The sequence below is a fragment of the Pezoporus wallicus genome, unplaced genomic scaffold (assembly GCF_028554395.1).
Source record: "Pezoporus wallicus isolate ANWC-B61680 ecotype Strahan unplaced genomic scaffold, APGP_CSIRO_Pwel_v1 contig_6814, whole genome shotgun sequence".
Lineage (NCBI taxonomy): Eukaryota > Metazoa > Chordata > Aves > Psittaciformes > Psittacidae > Pezoporus > Pezoporus wallicus.
Window position 1 is genome coordinate 910,015 of NW_026639755.1, and position 21,687 is coordinate 931,701.

General features: G+C 37.7%; 1 protein-coding gene across 1 annotated transcript in view; it reads left to right on the forward strand.

The window, feature by feature from the left end:
- SPAG17 (sperm associated antigen 17) overlaps positions 1-21,687 on the forward strand; it is a 98,879-nt gene that overhangs the window by 45,939 nt on the left and 31,253 nt on the right. The window contains exons 15-24 of the mRNA XM_057415889.1: positions 1,888-1,982; positions 2,608-2,724; positions 4,223-4,377; positions 8,740-8,906; positions 10,446-10,540; positions 12,151-12,375; positions 13,548-13,659; positions 14,209-14,337; positions 15,890-16,003; positions 19,971-20,176. Coding sequence (XP_057271872.1) covers positions 1,888-1,982; positions 2,608-2,724; positions 4,223-4,377; positions 8,740-8,906; positions 10,446-10,540; positions 12,151-12,375; positions 13,548-13,659; positions 14,209-14,337; positions 15,890-16,003; positions 19,971-20,176 — 1,415 coding nt within the window. The remainder of the gene's footprint in view (positions 1-1,887; positions 1,983-2,607; positions 2,725-4,222; positions 4,378-8,739; positions 8,907-10,445; positions 10,541-12,150; positions 12,376-13,547; positions 13,660-14,208; positions 14,338-15,889; positions 16,004-19,970; positions 20,177-21,687) is intronic.

The following is a 21,687-nucleotide window of genomic DNA, read 5'->3' on the forward strand; positions in this document are numbered from 1 at the left end:
GCCAGAAATATCTGAAAACCCGCAAGTTAAAATCATAGAGAACGTCTGAGCTGTGTTTCAACTTCCTCAGCTTCTCTTACTTCATTTCCAGTCTGCGCTGTTGGTATATCTTCAGCATTTGAGCCATTGTAACTACCATTCATGTTAGAATAGGAACATTTTGAACAGCAGGAGCAGAGATGTGGTAAACTTCTTGTATGCAATGAAGGATCAATTTTCTCAGAGTTCTGCATTTTCTCCTGCAGATTCTAACTTAATGAAAAGCTGTTGGCCTGCTTAAAGGAACAGTGTTGGACAAGAAGCAACATTAAAAATAAGTGATTATTTTCCTGGGATGCAAGAAAAGTAGAAATTAGGTTCATTTAAGTGGCTGTACCTTTAGGTTCATTATGTTGCCCATGCTTTCCTAATATAGATGTCTAGGCAACCAGCTTAGATGGGATCCTTTCCTTAGAAGGCTGGAGTAGACAAAAAATAATCCTGCTTATCTGTCTCTCTTCTGAATTTCATGAACTTTTTTTGGGTGTTAGTTTATTTGACTTTTATACTAGTTACAATACTAAATAATTTTAGTTACAAACATAGCCACCAACATTTCAACACTTCTGCAGCACAAAAGCAAATACTAGGAAGAGAAAAGGTTTGCTTTCAGATTTCTTAAATCCTCTAAAGGCAGTCAGTAAATTTCCTAGAAAAGCAGGTATAAGTCTGGAAGCTGAGCTGGTTACAAGCCTATTATGAACAAGTTCTTTCTGGGGTATCTTTTCCCAGGAACATTATTTCTGTTGTATGTGTGAATTTCTGTAGAGTATTAGTAATCTCTGCCCTAAATCAGGGCATAAAGAATTCTACTAAAAGCAAATTATGTTTTTAGAATTATGAGAATAGGAAAGTTAAAGTCTCTATGAGATCCTGTTCATGTCAGGTGCCCATTGGAACTATGGAATGACTGGTCAGATCCTCAGCAGAAACAATATTCGGTCAAGTAGCTTACAGAACAGGATAAATCGAATTAATTGAAAGGTTTAAATTTGCATTTTTCAGAAAGAGGTGAAAATATCAAAGCAGTTGACTTTGCTTTCTTTTATGTCACCTCTGCAAGGGAATGCTTATTACTGCTTCTCAGGTAGTATGTAGAAAAATGGTCCGTCATCTGGAGCACACTTCTCAGGGTATTTTTAATGGTTTTCACTGTGTATGGTGAGCATAAGACAGATAAAGGGAGCGATTTCAGTGGGCTTTATGAAGTGTTGTTTATTATTACTACTACTGTTATTACTAAATTAATTATATTACAATGGTATAATATCACTATATGTTATATATAATTATAATATGCTATATGTAATGATATTTAATATCATAATTAATAGTGGTAATAATAATAATAATGATAATTCATAGCATCACAGAATGGTTTGGGTTGGAAAGGGCCTTAAGATCACACGGTTCCAACCGCCCTGCCATGGGCAGGGACGCCTCACACTAGACCATGTCACCCAAGGCTCTGTCCAGCCAGACCTTGAACACTGCCAAGGATGGAGCATTCACCACTTCTTTGGGCAACCCATTCCAGTGCCTCACCACCCTCACAGTATAGAACTTCTTTATATCTAACCTCCTGTTTCAGTTTGAACCCCTCACCCCTTGTCCTATCACTACAGTCCCTGATGTCTGGCACTTGTTGTTCCTGGGTTTTAAAGCACTCTTTTAGGAAAGAAGCTTAGCAGAGATGATCATGCATTTATAGGGGTAAGTGTCGTAAAAGACGGCTTCAAGTTGATGGCAGTCTCATTACAGAGGCTAGGGAAATTGCATCATTCTGACCTCAGTTTTAAGGACTGAAATTCCTGCAGCACTTCCTAACATTCTGCTTTCAATTTCCAGGACATACAGAAATGAATGGCAAAGATGGAAGAGATAGTCTGGCTGATCCTGTTTTGAAGAAAGAATCGGATTTTCCTCCTTTAGCTATGGCAAGTGTGAGGAATGGAATAAACTGTGTTCTATAGTGTAAGACAACAGAAGATACTGTTCAGTGCCAGGACTGAAGATTCCTTTGCAGTGCTGCATGCAAATGTTAATTTTGTGATGTTTGACAAGTAGTGCCATAGATTTTAAGCACTGTAAAATCACTTTGATTTCTGAGGTGATAGGTCTTGGTGAAGCTACTAATGGCAATTCTGCACTGGTTTCAATGAATACCAGGGATCAAATACTAGCATGAGAGTTTGAGAGATGTATCACACTAGTAAACTCTGTAGTTTGGCATCTTCAGAAACACCTGTCTCCCATACAGCTCTGGATAAATATAGCAATTTCAAGATGACTTCATAGGACATGTTTAAATATTTGTAATTGCTTACAGAACTCAAAAACATATAACCTAATAATAAAAATATTCAGATTATGTTTGCCATAAAAGAAAAAACCAAGACCAAAAACCTTTGGGAGTAATAGTGCCATACAGGTCTACACATGTGTAGCATTATGCAATTAACTGTGATATAATATGGGATGCTGTCTAGTAAGTCTACAAGATTACATTTGTTTTAATACAACTGTCACTGAAATGTTGGTATTCATTTTGTTTTGGTGTATTTTGAGGTGAGTCTGGAAAATTACAGCTTAAAACCAAACTTAGAAGAGATCAAAAAGACACAGAGGCGTTGTTTGACAGACTGGAGTTTTGATGAGCATTTTCAACCACATATTCTTCTTCAGGTATCAGTGAACTGACAATCTTACCCGTACAGTCATCCCTCAGAATGCCATACAAAGAAATCAGTTGTGAAGTACAGGGTATTGTCTTGCTAGATAATTGATCCAGTTTTATCCCTTTTACATTTTACCAGCCCTCATTTTTCCTTTCAGCTTCTTCTGTGAATTTTTGCTTGTAATGGGTTTTATTTCCTGGCCTGGCCAAATGCAGCTGTCCTGTTTGGTAGTGACTCTTTTAGCTAAACATGTGATAGACTCAAAATGATCTTGCCCTTAGGGGTGATCCTCCCTGGCAGTTATGGGACTCATTAGCACAGTGTATGTGAAAGCACACTTTGCAAATACCTATGCAGTGTATGATTTATGGGCAAATAGAAAAGGTTGTTATAATGGTGCTTCAGCCTTTCAGGGCTACAAAAGTTTCACTTATAGAAATCTTTCAAGCTAAAGACTAAAACTCATCTTTCAGAAAGAATGAAATGTATGAAAGATAAGTTCAAGTGTAAATGGCTTAAGTTGGAAGCATTCTCTTGAGAGGAGTGGAGTTCTTGTGCTGCCATGAGCTTTATATGCTGCAATTTTTATTTGATCCTGACCCATGCTATAGATGGGTGAAAGAAAGGCTGCTTGGACATTTTCAGTACCACGTTAGTATCACAAATTTGAAGTCTTGCCATGTCTTTCAGTACATGGGGAATTCCTTCTTATGCAACATAAATATCTAATACTAACTGAACTGTCAATAATTAGGGAATCTAGTCAAAAGATTCTGATGGAAAATAACTGCAACAGAAAAAAACATTGCAACAGAAAATAACATTTTATAAGAATATTTCCTTATACTACATCAGATCTGAACATATTTTTTTCCATCAGCTGCTGTTAAAGTTTTCATGTTTAAAAAGAATATTAACTGATATGGAGTTATTTACATTTTATTGGAGTTACATGGTTCTGTAAAAATACTAGTTTAAAAGGCAGCTTTCTTCTAGCTATAGAATAAGTTTCAGCCTGCAGACAAAGTAAACATTGCAAATGATGGGGCAGTACAGAGCAGAGTGAAACACCGATTTTGAACACAGTAAATCTCAGAGCTAGGCAGGTTAGAGTATAGCAAATTGAATAGCAAGTAAGCTTAACCAAGCTAAGAAAAAAGTAAATTTGTTTTCATTTTACCTGGTATATGTTAGCTTTGTTTTAATTTAGTAGTTATTATTTAAGCACTTTATTATTGAAATTTAAGCATTTCTTTAATACTTAAATGTATTTGTTTATTTTTAGCCAAACTTCCTCATTCATAGGCAGTCTCAGAAGGTGGACCATAGTGACTGCCCCTTCTCAATATGAATAGCAGAGTTTCAGTTCCACCTACCTGAACACTTTGGATTGCTGGAATACAAATGCTTTGCATGCATCTTATAGGAAGGCAGAGTTCTGAAACACTTTTTGCTGAAAGCTACTGTGTGCAGGGAGGAAGTACCTTTATTTCTTTCCTTTCCAGGTTCTTCATACTGCATCCCAAGAATATAGATGTATTGATTCCTTTTATTATACCCAAGATAATTCTTTGTTAATGGTTCTTCACAATCCCATGAATCAATATCGTTTGTGCCAAGAGACTTGGGATATTGCATTGCATTCTAATGTTGGATTCAGGTAATTTATTGTATTTGTTTTTACTTACCTCATTCTCAGTCATTTTTAGTTAAAGCTTCCATGGCTATGCTTGGGGCGAAGCTGGGGTAGTAAAAGATATCACAATGTAACACATTTATGAGAAAACATGTGAAATGTCATGCAGTGTTATACCAAAAAAGTGTTCTGTTGAGACAAAGCTTTTCTGAGTGAGGAGGTCCATGCAGTAACTGCATGTGACGCATTATTGCAAACTATAAAAAGAGAGGTAATGCACACATACACGCAGAGTCATAGCAGGGATATCCTGTCATGGTTTGAACAAAACATCAAGAAAATTATGATGAGGACACTTCAGGTGAAGGAGGTTGAAAAGAAAACTCTGTCTAAGAATATACTTAACAGTTTTTTTATCTCTGTATACACAAACTGGGTGTGCGTACTGGGAAAATGTTTCGAGAAATGCTAGAAGCCCTTTTTTCACAGAATACCACATTCTTCTTAATCCCTGGTCATCAGTTGGAAGGATGTGAGTGGTTGATGTCTCTGCTTAGACCTTTTGTCAGTGGACCTATTCATTTTGCACTGAAACAGCAATATAAATGGTGATGTGGATCTGAAACAATGATAAGTGATGAGGCACCTAGATGTTTGAACAGGTTTGAGTGCTAAACAGGCAAAGCGTGACTTTCTGAAGACATATTTTGTATTAGATTTCATGTCTTGTCTTTCAGTCAGGGAACATTATGTGAGTCCATCTTAGCTTTCTAGGCACTTGGACTTAAATTATTTGCCATGAAAAGAGATACTGTGATTAGCATTGTCTGGGACCAGGGCCAGAAGAGATTTGCCAGCAGAAACACAAAGTTCCTTGGAGAAAATGCTGACTATTTTGTGATTGTTGGGCAAATCAACAGTGGTCTTAAAGTCTGTTATACAAAACTCTGAAGCTGAGAGCTTTTTACTTTGCCAGCTATTCTTACTGGGTTTGGGAGCATTGAACAAGTTGCCAGGTTAAATACCTGGTGTATCTGAGATATGTGCACAGGGCTGACACAGATGGTATGAGACCCACAGGAAATCCATACCCTTTTGGGACAGACATTGGAGGCCAGATCACATACTCCAGTGTATCTAACATGTCACTCAGCATTTACATACACTGAGTAACTTGTCATCCGGAGGGCATATTGCTGTTGTGTTGTCTGTAGGAGCAGATAGTGAGGACCCAGACTTCCTCAGGAAGCATTTCTCTTCAAAACACAATTCTTCATCTGTGGAGTCTTAGAACAATTTGGCTGGTTACCTTGAAAGGGAATTGAAATAGCCAGTTAAAGGCCAATTGAGAAATGGGAAGAGCTCTTGATACCTGCAAAACAAACGTTGCTAATTTACATCCAGAAAAGGAATGAAGCATGCACTTTGGTAGATGCATTATAATTCAGTTGAGGATGAAATAGCTCTATGCTTTTTCCTTCTTACTCTTCCACATACAGTAGAAACAAGGCTTAAACTTCTGCTTTGGGCACACCATCTTTGTTCAGTGACGCTTTGTCAAATTCTGTTTCAAAGCAGCAAGGAGTTCCTGAAGCTTCTAAACTGGCATGAAAGCTTACAAGAAGGTTACACTTTGCTCTTTTGTCATAGAAATATTCAGTGTCACTGCTCTATATGCTGCTTAGTATCTTTGAAGAGCTGTGGGATCTCCTGCTGATCTGTTATGTGGCATCTATACCTGTCTTTCCTCTCAAAAATAATCAGCACATTTTCTGACCTTAGTCAACCTTTTTGCTAAAGATCATTTCAGATTTCCAAAGTATCATAAATATTTGCTAGCATATGTTTCCAAGCAACGTAACACTTCTGTGCAAGACAGTCTTTACATACCTGGAGTGCTTCAAGCTGTTGCATGCAAGTAGCTTCCAGATCCTGCTGAGTTGCCAGAAACAGGCACAAACCCTATTTCTCGATTAAGCAGTAGTATTACTAGTTTCCATCTTTGTATGAAATAACTGGCTCTCGATGAGTTTAGTAACAATTTACTGATTTTTCCTTTTATTAAAATTACTGTAATTCTAATTTTGGGGATATATTTAAGAGTTACACTTCCACCACAACAGAATTACAGATACACAACAAACACTGCTTGACTGTCTCTCTGTTAGGAGTTCTCTGCCTGTGTTTATTTGTTTCTTACCTATTCTGACATCTTATAGACCACAGACCCACTCTGTGGGGTTGTTCTGAAGTTGCTGTCTAGAATATACTTCTGTTACCTGTTAATCAGTTGGTTACAGTGGGTCCTTTACAGCAAATCTTCATGCAAGGGGAGAATTAAGTATCTTGGTTTAAGATATTTATCTTATGCAAAAGTAGCAGCTTTTGCTCCTGGTGATCTCAGTTACCCTTCCCTATGGATATCATGCCCCATAGTTCATGTAGAACTCAGGAACTGTACTGTTAAAAGAGCAGGCAGCAGGAGTCTGCATGTGAAATCCAGTTATACTACTAAGAGGATCCAAACACATGAACACATGTACCTGCAGTGGTACGTGTGTATAGAACATTTCAACTCTGGTTAGGATAAGTGGCCCCTCCATCAGGAACCCAAATGAATTCAGACATTATCAAAACTATTCTTTTGCTCAAAGTTAATCTTAATGACATTTGTTTACTGTTTCATAGTAAACATATTACACAAGTTACTGGAAAAGAATCATCCTTTCTGAGAAATGATTCTGAGTCAGATATTGGCAGTAGTGACATCAGAACACATATTAATAGAACATGTATTTTTGACTTTGAATGACTGTTTCATTGCCCTAAAATATTTTCCATGCGAATAATCACTTTTTTATTTATAACCTATATTCATCTTCAAGTTATTCCAGTACTGGCAACTCTAGGTTGCAGCCTAGTTTTGCTTTTTCTTTTCAACACCTTTGTTTTTAGAGCTTGTACTTTTTTCTTGAGATACAAGCAGGGTCACCTTGGCCCCAACAATTTCTTCATGTAAGTCTGGCAGAACAGGTTCCACCTGTATTGCAGAAGCTGGGATGGACTTGTGTGTCTTGAAGCTGTACACAAACTATATACATCTCCACTCTGTGCATATCCTCTTAAACAACATAATGCTGCAATAAATGCTTTGAAACTGTCATGAGGTCCAGAACTGGTTGCGCTGCCTACATGTTCACAACCAAAAACTGTAATGAGTACAGAGCTTTTGAATACAATTGAATCATCTTGAATTTATAAGTGCAAACCATTATGAAGACACAACAACTGCATCTGACACATTCTTTAAAAGCCCCTTCTATTTTTTCACAAATGAAGAATTTTACTTGAAAGAATTATGGTAACACTCCAAACCAAGGGGTTGAGCAGCAACTGCATAGGAGACTTCTAGGCTTCATTGTACCTTAGGAGCAGTTGTTCACCATGAACTATTTTAGCAGTCATTTCAGACGCCGTTGGCTGATGACACAGTGCAACTACAGATACCAGCTGCAAACTGGATCTGTTTTGTATTCAGTGCTCTCTTTAGCTTAACTGTTAAGAGTGAATATTCTTCATTTACACCAGGCGACAGCGCTCTGATTCTCTAATCTGCATTTGGATGACAATTTCCAAACACCTTTCTTGTCACACAGATAAAGAAGAACTAGAAATTAAATAGAATTATACCTCAGTTGCTGAACAAATTTAAGTGTGTTCTAAAAGACAGTATCAATTAAGGCATCATATCAAACAGAGGAAGTTCAGGTTAGATATAAGGAAGAAGTTTTTCCTTGTGAAGGTGGTGAGGCACTTGAACGGGTTTCCCAAAGAAGTGGTGAATGCTCCATCCCTGGCAGTGTTCAAAGCTGGGTTGGACAGAGACTTGGGTGACATGGTCTAGTGTGAGGCATCCCTTCCTCACAGGGGTGTTAGAATTGGATGATCTTAAGGTCCTTTCCAACCCAAACCATTCTATGATTCTGTGATTTTAAGAGTAACTAAGAAAATAAGTTACCCTGGTGGTAAAGCAGAGGGGAGCAGAATGAGTCTGAACTTTTCTTTAACTGAAGGTCTGCATGTTTTCTGACTTCCTGGATTTTCTCTGGGAGCAGGCATTCTTTGGAAGACAAGTTTCTAATACCTCTTTGCAAAAGGATAACCAAAAACCCAAACAGTAAGATATACTAAGCAAAGCAGGCAAAAGTACCAGTTCTCAAGTAAAACAGAAACCCCCTCAAACACAAGCCTTCTCTCAAAGATTATAGAGTAATATTTGTATAAGAAGCTGAGAAGCCAAGTGATCTTGCTTGACCTAAAATCATATGAGTCAAAATTGTATTATAGTGTATTATTATATAAATAGAGGAATGTTGTGCTTTTCAGGAACTATCTCGAGCTGGTGGTCAACTCAGTTGAAGAATGGGTGAAAGAGGAAGAAGTCAAATACCAAGAAGAGAAGATGGCTAAGAAAACAGAGTCTCCTAAACCCATGGCAGAAGGACCTCCTGAATTGACAGTCAAAAAACCTGGCTTCCTTATGAAAGCTGAAAGTGAGTGTCCTTTTGTTTTATCCTAGAAAATTCATTTTTCATGTTGACTGCTGAGCCACAAAGTTCTTCAGAGCAGAACTGAATGTATTTTTTCATAGGGTAACCTTGTTTTGTCATCTGTATAGACATAACTATGTTTTGAAATTAATTAAATACACTAATTTAAATAGTCTGCATCATCCTCTCTTCTGAAAACCGAGACCTTTAATGTCAATGTACATTTATGATAGCTGGGTTTATTTAGTGGACTTACTTTAAGAATTGCATACAAGTATGAATTTCTGTTTAGATGGCTGAAGAGATGAGCAGTAGTTAAAGCTGGCAACATGGCTCAGGAAAATTCCTTTTTAAAAGGGCACAATAAAGCTTAGGTCAGGAGCTGTAGGCTAGAAGCTAAAACTGGAAACTGGAATTGACTAGACTGCAAACTCCTTCTGACGAAAGAGAACTTCTGTCCAAATTGTCTACTTGCATATTTAAATGGTATTAACAATGATTTGTTGATATTTAGCCTTTGCTTTGTTTGCCTTTTTTGAGAATGCTTTTTGAAACCTTCTAGTACTAGTAATTAGCATTTACAAAAATGGGAATGCTATTCCTCAACCCAGTTAACACATCAGATTACAGTTTGGAAACAGAAACTACAGTTGTGAGTTCTAAATCATATCTATCAATTTCTCACAGGAGCTAGAATGAATCTCGCCCATCTGATGCCTCCTGAAACATATGATTCATAGAGAAGTTCACTTCCTGAAAGAAGTAAACTTCTAGGTGGGACATGCAGATGGGCAAGAATGTCTTTAAGTGATGTCAAGAACACTGACTCTCCTGTAACCCACACTGCAATTTCTACTTTGTAATACAAAGTAATTTAACTACAAGTTTCTGGTAGCATACTTCATCTTTTCTAGCGGGTAAATATTGGGTTTCCAGGCATGATAGAAAAACCACACACCTAGAAAGATACCCTTTTCATAAGTCAAGGTGCTATAAAGACCTAATAGTAAACAGGGGATATGGTGTTTCTTTAGTTAAGATTTGAAGGTTCAGGAAGCATTTGTTCACTTATTATTTTGTCTGACTCCAGTATTGTGCTTGTTCAGGGTGAGCTGGTTGAAGCCCTGGATCTGGATTCTGAAACAATGGTAGCAGCACAAATAATAAATATAGCTTCCTGTTTATTGCACATTGCTTCTCTACTAAAAAACCACAAACTTGTTTCAGGAGCAAAGCTTTCAACAGCAAGAAGCAGAGAGTCAGTCTTTAAACATGTTGATATATTGTTTAGCAAATTTGGACACCAGTTGTGACTATCTAGTAATACTAGTTGTGAGAGAAGCTTCTTCTAACCTGAACAGGCTTTTTATTTCATTTTAAAAAAAATAAAAACCCTTATTCTACTTTTATGCTTTTACTATTTTCAAATATATATCATTTAAATATAATTTACTTGCACTTCCTTTTTATTTTTCCATTTTTAAAAATTATTCAATTTTCCTATTTTTGTAACCTCATTTATTCCCCTTTCATTTCTCAAAGGCAACGCATCAATACTTGAGGGTATAATGAGGACCATTCCAGAATTTCAGTCCAACAATGAAAGAAGTCCTTTTATCAGAGAAGATTCTCTAAAGGTGAGGCAAAAATAAGTATGTTTCTGAAACGGACTAAATAACACTTCTTTCTTAGGAACGTAAGCCTTCATTCTTGCATAGGCTTGACTCCTCTTAGTTTTTCTGCTCTTGGCTATGTTTTGTATACTTGTTTTCTTTAGTTTATTCCTTATTGATTCAGTTATATTATTTTCTGAAGAGAAGGCTGTTTGAAGTTAGACTATAGTTTCAGAAGGCAATTCATAATTGCAATATTGGGAAATGAGAGTTACGGATAATATCCTATGTCTTGTTGGAGGTTTCTGGTTATAAAGCTATGGAAACATAGATCCAGATTCATAAAAGTTCTTATGTACCCGATTTCTACTTTTGCTTTCTAGAGCTCTTTGAAATTAAGGAATGTAAGTATGACCTCAGAGTTCCCTTCTGGCAGAGAATCACGTTTTATAGATGTAGTCCATGGTCATAGGCTACAGATTTTTGACTTACCTAGGTCAACACAGTCAGTTTCTGGCTGAGGTAGGAGTTAAACACACATTTTTCAACTCATCCTTGGCACTATCCATTAACTGGCAAAAATCTAGATCAATTAATGTTGTGCTCCCTTATTCTGTACTTCATTTTTTTGAGTTTTCACAGACATAGTATGTCTTATCTTTCTCATAGTGTGTAATTCTCTGCACTTAAAGTACTGATATTGGAATGTAGATGTGAAATGATATTAACCAGTTCCTGGGTACTCAGCTTGAACTGTAATGGTGCAAGTTAGACTAATGCCTAACATATAACTGTGAATGCTTACCATTTCTTCCACAGAAATGGTTTGTGCTATGGTATGCTTAGAATAAAAAATATTGCAAATCCCTAAATACTCTGAAAAATCTCAGATATTCCTGGTACGAGTTGATAATTCTGGCATTGATACCTCATTCTTTATGTAAAAGAATAAGATCATTTTGTCTCAGTTGCATTTTGGGAATAAGCTAATACCAGTGATGCATTCTGATTCTGTGATGAACATTGTGGAAAAGTGCACAACAAAGTAATTCTTTTGTGACTGAATGCATAAAATACTAATAATCATCTGATAGTTATTCTTCACCACAGGAGACCTGATCCCGTGTATTGAATGAGTCAGTAATTTTATGCAAAATCATAGAATGGTTTGGATTGGAAAGGACCTTAAGATCCTCAAGTTCCAATCCCCTCCTATGGACAGATACACCTCGCACTAGACCATGTCACCCAAGGCTCTGTCCAGCCTGGCCTTGAACACTGCCAAGGATGGAGCATTTACCACTTCTCTGGGCAATGGGTTCTAGTGCCTCACAATCCTCACAGTTAAAGAACTTCTTCATCTAACCTGAACTTCCCCTGTTTCAGTTTGAACCCATCACCCCTTGTCCTATCACAACAGTCCCTGACGAAGAGTCCCTCTCCAGCATCCTTGTAGGCCACAATATAGTGGGTATTATTGTAAACCTTTCGACATGTTTGGAAGGCATGTCTTAGGGTGACTCTGAACTTTGATTCCTCTGAGTTTGCATACTTGTACTTTCAGCATGCACATATGAAGTATCTTGTAATACAAGGAGGACCACAGTCTTTGGAATTCCTAATGTTTAATGTAGGCTTGGAAACAGGAGCAGGAGCAATTACGAGAGCAAGAACAACTTACGGATGAAAAGAAAAGAAGAAAAGAAACTCTGGGAGGTAAAAAGAAAGGGCAGGAGATAATACATGAAGAAAGTAAAGGTTCCAACAAGAAGTTTTTGCAAGAGAAGTTTAAAGAAGAGTCAGCAAAGGCTAAGGAGGATCCCAGCATCCCAGAACCACATTCTGAGAAAGTTTATAAGGTAAGGAGTGCACTATGTTAGGAAATTGCTAACTATTTATATATATAGTCAAGATTACAGCAAAGCTATTATCCATTGGGACATTGGAGTTCAGGGCAAATTAAGCCTTCTAGGTCTTGTTTAACTCCATTGTTGCAGCAGCTCCTTTCCTAAAATTTTTGGAAAGCAGTTTCCGATGCTCAAGATTATACTACACAAGATTATTTAATTAACTTTCATGGGTTTTAGTGTATATGATACGAACACAGAGAAAAGTTGATCATGTTTATGGGCCCATGGAAAATATATGTATGGGATGAATTTTGCCTAAAAATGTGACTTCCATGGGAGCGGGTGAGAAGGGGGAGCATAAAGTCCTGTTCTAACACCCATATTCTTCGGAGACTGATAGACTTAGTTGAAGTTTTGGCTGTTCATATTGGAAGTCAAGGAGGAGGGGTTAACTGTTTCTTCCATTTCCTGTTTCAAAATTCATTCTTGGAGTGACCTAATACAAAGTATTCCACCTGCTATACTAGCAGAGGCGTATTTTTTACAGAGGGAGCTCTTCACTAGTTTTGTCCAGGTTTTAAGCTGTTTGCACTGCTTTTTAATTGCAGAGTCTACGCCTTGCATCCAATACTTATGTGTGTCACTATGTTTTAGTCTTAACTTCAGACTCAGAGGTACATAATATTTCAATCTGAACTTGGGTACACTCCCCTAATTTTTGCCAATTTGTGGCTCTTTAGAAGGCACATCAATCTCAGGATCAGATTTACAGTGTCTGAATTCCCAGATCTAGAAGGTGGAAAGTTGAATCTTTATCTGCCCTTTATCTGATCCTATTGTACTTTGTCTCTTTGTACTTAGCCAGAATTTTGCTTTCCTTTCTATTATGTGTTAGCCAACAGACTACTTGCTAGTCTTCAGCTTCCATGAAGGCACCATACCACTGAAGGACCAAATTCTGCTCTCATGTGGAACAAGTTACTTCATCTAGTAACTGAGAAAGTGTTTGGGTATGAGAATAGCATGCTATATATTTGCTAAAGTCATTATTACATTAGTTAAATATCTAAGCAAAAAAATGTTAATCAGAACAGCGGGATCCTGATGATCTGACCTTCATTTACCTCTTTCATGGTTTCTGCCTTTCTCATTTACGCATAATTGAAAACTTGGTTTTCCAGTTTCTTGGCTACAATATGGGGGAAGATGTCATTCAAGTATCAGGGACCACTCAGTATCTTTTCCCATCTGATGGAGGACAGATTCAAGTAGAGAAGATAGAGTTTGTAAAAGGTGACTTGTTAATTCTTTATGCTTTGCTTTGACTCAGTTACTGACTGATGGTATAGTTTCTTAATCCATAAAAGCTTTTTCATGTCCCAGTAGTAGAAATTCAGTAAAGACATTGTGAGGGTACCAGTAATTCCATTTCAGCCTCTCATCACTACTAGTGTTTACGTTTTTTGTAGTATCTTAGCAACTGATAGATAAATAAAGTATCAGAAAATTGGAAATGGAGAAAAAAAAATCAGTTTGTATTTGTCTGTTCAGTGGCAGCCAATGCATGATATTTCAAGAATGCATGTTCCAATAATTTGTCCAGTCAAATGCAGTGTACCTAAGCAAGAGGGTTGTTCTGCTGTCTCTCAGATCTAATTGTCAGGAAGCTTTTGAATTTTTAGGCTAAGCTCAGCGTTAACATTTATTTTGTCTTCTTGGTCTGCTGCTGGGCAATGCAGTCCACTTCTGAGCAATTATTTTTCTTTGTGTGCTTTAGAGTTGCAGGTGCAGGGCTGTTCTGAAGCCTGGTGGGAGCGATAACAGGATTCTGTTGCTTTGCAGGTCTAACCTTGGTAAAGGTGAGAGTGATGAAAGACAACCACAATTTCTTCATTCATATCACAGATCCCAAGAAAGACTTAAAAGAAATCAAAATGCAAGAAATTAATGAAGAACAGAAAATGAGATCAGGTTAGTGGATTGGCATTACTGCTACAAATAATTTAATAGTCTGACATATTTTGTAATTGGATGCAAACCTTATCAACTAATAGAAAATAAATTTCTACTAATGGCAGAGGGTAAATAAGATCAGTATTGTGTAAATAGAAGTAGAAATCCAGTTGGCTGAATTAAGCGCCATGTAGAGGGATCTTGCCAAGAAAAGAAGCACAGTACGTCAATAGGCACAAACCAGCCTCTTTTACAAAGCAAGGAAATCAATGAAAAGAGTCACCATTCCTTTAGAAAAGAGTTTTCTTCTTTAGTGGAAGTCTCCTTCAGATCTTAATATGGCCTGGGAAAGCCTAAGAAGATGCAAACTGAATCATGTCCTTTGTGACCAAAATAAATGTCTGCCCTTTAAAGGGAAGACTTCCCTCTTTGAACATGACCTCCTTTTGTGGGTCAGATGAGCATAGCATTAGTGCCTCCTGAAGACCTGTGCTGTGGAAACAGATCTTTCTGCAGTTCAGCAGCTTCTGCTGCTGGTTCATATTTTGCTAAAGCTCCAAAAGCATTGAATCCAAATCCTTTCTGAAACCAGGTGTTTCCAAGAAGGAGGCAAGTCTGTAACAACTTATATATTTGCCAAAAGCACTATGGAATTGCTTTCACTGCACTGAAGAGTATTGGAAAAGCATAACTTTTCAGTAGGTGTTCAATCTTCAACAGTGTTAGAGAGTATCCTGTTCTTGCTCCTCTCATTGGCTTCAGCTACCACCAGTGATGTAATTACAGGTCATCTGAATAGAAAATTTGCATCCCTTCCACAGGTGGGATGTTTCATGTCTGCCTTTCTGAAAGTAGACCTGTATCATTCTGGGGAATGCCAAATGGTACTTCCAGTCACCAGTGTGCTAGCATATGAGGCAAGTTGTATTCCCTTGCCATGAGTGGGAGGCTTTCCTCCTCTGTAAACAGAAGTACCTCATAGAAAGGCAGTAGGGCAGAGAAGAATCAATCCACTGTGGCACTTGGCAGTGGCTGAATGGTGACATGGTAGGTTTTTAATGCAGTCAAAATACCAATACAGCATTCCACAGGTGAAGTCACCAATGAATATTGCAATGACAGACAGTAAGTAGGAGCAGGCAAGGTCTAAACGTGTGTCTTGTTGATGAAAGACCTTGGGGATGGCTAAGTGTTGAGTACCTTCCTTAACTTTCTTTTGTAGGCTTCTCTGCTGCTCCTCACAGTTTTAAGAAGCTGTTCCCCATATTGGAAATCCCTAGCTAATTAAACTGCAATTTCTAGATGGAAGGTCACGGTTGTATTACACAAAACTGACTTATATACTACTCTATATTATATATACATACACACACACACATATATATATGTGTGTGTGTGTATATATATAAACATAAAGCTTTCCCATCCTACATTAGGCTATTGTACGGGCTAATCATCCACATGGAGGTGCCCCTGTTCACACCAGTCCACACCAGTCACTGGTTTGCAGGTCAGGTGGTTCTGGTATGTGTTGCTATCTATAAAATTAATTTCAATTTTTCTTTAAAAGGAAAATTGAAAAATCAGAAGCAAGCTGTGAGCAAGTTTGGATCTTTTTCAGCCACCTTGGAAAATGGAATCCAGCTGTCCCTGAGCTATTACGGACCTACAGGGAAGACAGCAGGTAAAGTAAGCAAATAAAAGTGGATATTTGAGAACCATAGAGGGAAATCTTTTCTTTTTATTTGCTTAATTTTTTTTTCTTCATCCACTCCTTCCTTACCCCAGTAATTTGTCGCGTGCAATTGTGCCTTTCTCAGCAGCTGTTACTACATGGTGGGGAGTTTTTAGCAAGGCTCAAGGTGAGATGACATTGTCAAGAATATTCTGTGATTTGAATTTCAAAACAGAGAGAGGTCTCAATGATTTTTTGCTTCCTGTGAAAACAGAGCAGTGCAGGGAGAAAGTTGCAAGTATTGTTATTAAGTAGCCCAGCAAAATCAGCCAATTCATTTGAGCCAAAGCAAATGTGAATTGGCGAGGTGTCTCCTTGGTTTTCCAAGAAATAATATTTTTGTAAAGTTACAGAGGTGATTATGGAACTTTCATTTGACATGAGGAGTTAGACATTAGGTTACAGTTGTGCAGACATAAGGAGGGATTTCTTTCAGCTCTTCAATAAACACATTCACCAACTGGAAGCAATTGCTTCACAAAACCACAGTGAAAATAGCATCTTCTTTTACCAAGAGCTTTTTGTTTCCATTATATTTGAAAGACTACTGAAACCATCGTAAGGATAAAAATGAAACTTTCCTCTGATTAGAAAATAATCCCAGCTTTTTTCAGCTCTTAAAATCTGAAAACATTTAGTTGGCTGCATCTTTGTGTGGGCTGTGGCAAACCATTCAACTGTACACTCAGTTTTAATTCTTAAAACGCATTTTACAAACTAATGACTAAAAAATAACTTTTAAAACTTGGGCCAAGAGAGCATTTACAAGGTAGTGGACCGTGAAAACTTGTATTTTTGCATGAAAGTGAGATGTGTCTAATTAAAAATGTCAGCTGGAATGTTCTGGCTTTCTCACATCTACCATGTGCATCCTGTTCTACATCAGAATAATCCTTGCCATGTTGAGCTTTAGTGCAGCGCTGCTGACATTTTTTGATTGCAGATTTATTACAATCACTTGCTTATGCCTAATTCCTTTTGTGGGTATTTGTATCATAGAATAGTTAGGGTTGGAAAGGGCTTTAAGGTCATGTAGTTCCAACCATAAGTGTTCAAAAAAATTCTGACCAGAAATACTCTGGTTTAGACCATTCTCATATGCCATCCATCCCTAATGTAGAACAGTATGCCATGTAATCCACAGTTTCTCTCCACCGAGTGGTTACATTGGGTGCAAATTGCTTCTTTTCCCTGCATTGCAAAAGTAAGTTTCTGGAACCTCTTTAATGCTCATTTTTCTTCCTGCTTTTCTCATTTTTTTCTCTTACATCTTCCTTTAGGGAAGCTAAGATGAAACGTCTTAGACTGTTTGCAGCTTCATGTATCTTTTATTTCTTGGTTAAATGTTAATATTTGTTGAAGTTTTGAATGAGCATTTGTTTTCTCTAGCATGACCAGTATCTAACTTCAGACCACCTTACAGCCAGCTTTATAAGTGAGCTTCTCACTGCTTTGTGAAACAGGCACTGCTTGAGCACCTGCAGGGCTTTCACCCCTGGGTACTACAGCACCTTTGCACTTGCTCTTCGTGCTTTGATAAAATTATGAGAGTACAATTCCAAGTGTTAGAAACCTGCATGTCTGTGCAGGAAGAAGGAAACCTTCAGATTCCTGAAGACACTTTTCCTCAGTTTCAACAATACACTTTTTCACTGTTATCCTCTGACACTGTGTTCTCTTTTTTCAGGGCAATCAGAGTAAAGGGGTAGGTGAAATTTCCTTAGGGGTCAAGAGCTTATAATAGCTTCTGTTCTTTAATTCAGCACTCTGGGAAGTAGTGTCATCTGAACCTGAGAATGCTCCATTTCACAGCATGGGTACCTGTGCATGGTAACTCCGTTGCTACATGTAGGACCATGCTTATACACAGTTTGTAGTGTTCACATGGATATTTATACTCATCTGACAAGATGGACTACATTCAGTAATGATTTTATTGTATATTTGCCTCAGAATCCTTCATTTAAGATATCTTACTTCTCTGTGGAGTACTAGCTCTGTCAAAGCTTATTAGTCAGCTGATTCTTCCCACCATTCACCTGGAGATGGGTACTACTGCTTGTTTCTTGCATGGCCATGCTGTCTCAAAATGCACATGTATCAGAACAGACTCCATGGATAATTTTAAACTTTCCTATTTTATACAATTAGCTGAGACTTTATCTCTAGATTATTATTAAAGAAACAGATTTGTTCTCCTTTCCTCAGACTTCCAATAAGCCATAAAAGCCACACAGCATAATTTCAGTACAGGAAAGCAGAGTCACCTAACAAAGCACCAGACGCTCACGCACGAGCTAATGAAAATGGGGATTTCAAAAATCTTTGTGGTGATGTAAATTTCCCTTTCACACTAAAGGTCATGGATATATTCAGATATCTCTGTGTTTCCCTAATGCTGGCACCTAGACAAATACTGAGATTGAAGGCTTAAATACTGAGGTGGAAGGCTTGTTATCCAAGTCAAAAATAGGAGTTTATCACCAGATGATAATAGTTTCTTCTAGCCTTAGAATCTTAGGTTTTGGGTCACTTTTTTCAGTTGCCAGAAATGTAGAATCATCCATAAGGAAAATGTGCAGAGCTAAAACCATCTATGTCAAAACCTTTCTGGAAACACTAGACATAGTAGCACTCAGGCCTACCTTCTAAGTTTTTTAGCCAAAAATATACTAACACTTCATCTACATTCGAGAAAATGCTATTATGTCACACCAGAATGGTTCCATTGTCATGCTTCCAGATGCATTTCTTTCTTTCTTTGCCTGAATGTGAGATCTGGATGGCAATTTGTCAATGAGTTATTTAACTTTTCCCTGCCTGATGCAACACTTTTCATATTAAATAATACTGTTCATGGGAAGAAGCAGAATTAAAATGTAATTTTACCAAAACAAACAAAACCAAGTGTTTTTGGAAGTCTTCTTAAGGACATTGTTAAAATGACTGACTTGTTAAACTTCATAGTTCACAGCAACTACTAAGCGAATCAAGCTTGCTTTACTTATTTTAAAAAGGTTTTCAAAAGTGGTTTCTGAGATCACTGTGTTTTTCTCACTGTTGTTTCCAGTTCTTACCTGTATAAGTATGGTTAAGATGTGGGTAATAAGTTGCTCCATCTGCAGTAACATGTTCTCCAAAACAAACAAGAATTCAGTTGTTCAGATTGTGTGGATGGGAGACAAGGTGCTATTTTGTGATTTGTTGGTTTGGGACTGAGGTTGCCTTGAAGCAAGAAAAGATGACTCAAAAAAGTTCTTTCAGAAAAGCATGCAGGTGAGAGCTGGCTGGGTTCTTTGATAGAAGAGAAATGTCGGCTCATTGAAACAAAAATGGTTTACAGAATACCTTTGTATTCATTTCATTTTCAAGAAACTATTTTGGAAAGCAACATCGCTACATCCGGTCATGCTTAGCAGGCTGCCCTATGCTTTGCCTTTTAAGAACTGGGAAAGTCTTACCAAGTCTACATCATCAGAATTTTTCTGAATGGCTATAGCAAAATAGAGCTACGTAGTGCAAGACTGCTGGAATCAGTCTGTTCTGAATCAGCCCATGATAAAGCATAACATCAGTGACTGCTGCCTAGATACTAGACTCAGAATGTCTCCACCTGTGTTAGAATTCTGGAGGTAAAAGAGAGTCTTAGATGCTGTCTTCTATTTTTGAGAGACAAGTGATGACCTGTGGGACACAGTAATTTCAAGATGTTTTTTAGGCTGACAAGTAGTCAGTCTATAGAATAATGAATAATTTAATATAGTCAGTCCCTCTATCTAAAATAATAAACACCCTCACTGAGGTTATTATTTCTAAGGTAAAATTTAGTGTACAAAATATTGTTAAAAAATAAACTGTGGCCATCTATATTTATGAAACTTACTTGCATTAAAAATATCGTCTTTCTCTTCCTTAGATGATGAAATGGATCCTGTCTTAGCAAGAATTCTGAACATCCCTTCTATTCATATTCCAACCATAGTTTCTCCTGTTACTTCACCTGCAGGAAAAAAAGATAAGCCCATCAAACAAAAATCAGGAAAATCTCAGCCATCTGCAAAAGCAAATAGCAAAACAGGCCCTCCACCTCCTGGGGACCTGGTGAAGCATGAAGAAGAAAAGGTGAGAGATGACACATGATCCAACAAAAACAGAAAAGATACGACAAAAAATCAAATACATAAACTTAAAAAACAGAAACATAGATTCTTCTCAGAGGGACTTGAACTGTCCCTTCACAAATTCCTAATTATTTATGGTGCTTCTAAGGATATGTTTTACTCATCCAGTTGTTCTCAGATATACATATTGGCAGCTCGCTTTTATGACTGTATGTGTAAATGATAGAATCACAGACTGGTTTGGGTTGAAGGGACCTTAAGACCATCCCGTTCCAACCCCCTCCCATGGGCAGGGATGCCTCACACTATACCATCTCATGCAAGACTCTGTCCACCCTGGCCTTGAACACTGCCAGGGATGGAGCATTTACCACTTCTCTGGGCAACCTGTTCCAGTGCCTCACCACCCTCAGAGTAAAGAACTTCTTCCTTGTATCTAACCTGAACTAGGGTTAAAGGCAGTACAGGTTTATTAGAAAAAAGAGGTAGCTTCCATTACAAAGCAAATGAGAGGAGAGAGTAATAAGATAAGAATGAATACAAACTGAGAGTTGTAAGAATAGACTTGGAAGACTCTAAACACAATGTACCTACGCTACTTCCTTGATACCTAGTGGATGAAGTAAGGTTTCAACATATATTCTGTCCATATCCACAGAAAGACCTGCTTGCCTAATTTCAACAAGTTTAGTTAGGTATTTAAAGAGCGTGAGCATGGAAAGTGAGCAGGGGGTTGCCAAACAGCACTCAGCATAATATACAGCAATTGTGTGGCACAAATGAACCCTATACAAGCAAATACCCCTGCCATTAGAATTCTGTCTGGAGAACATCTGAGTTCCTCCTCTTCTTCCAAAAAGCTTTTTACTATTTGGTTTAGAATGTCTTTGACAGAGACTATCATTAGTGCGTGCAGCACCCTCTGTGTGAGTATCGTGCAAGTATTTTGGAGGACAGAATTAGAATCTAAAGCAAGCTAGAGAAATTCACATGGACATGGTCTGTAAAATAGGATGCAATTCAATATATCTACAGAATGGGTAACAGCTCTATCAATAACAGGTCCGAGAGTGGGAAGGGATCACAAGCTGTACCTAAGTCAACAATGCCATCTTGCTGTGAGAAGGGCAAAGACCACATTGAGGTGAATAAACAGGAGTACAGCATGCTAAATACATGAAGTTATTTTCCATTCAGGGCTGGTAGGGCTTCAGGTGAGGTATTGTGTCCAGTTACGGATATTGCACTGCAAGAAGAATGAGCCACACTGAAGAGTTTTCAGAAAAGCACCAAGAAAAAGCAGAGGTCTAGAAAAACTTGATGGGTAGAGAAAGATTAAAAGACTTAGTTTGGGTTTGTTTGATCAAGAGTAGAAAGAATAGCCTCCTGTAAAGAGCTAAAGGGACACCATCATTTCTTCTGCTAGCCCATGTCATCAGAAGAAATTGTCAGAAGTAAACTAATTTTCTGCAAGAGAGATTCAGGCTAATCTGTAAGAAAATGTCAATAAGG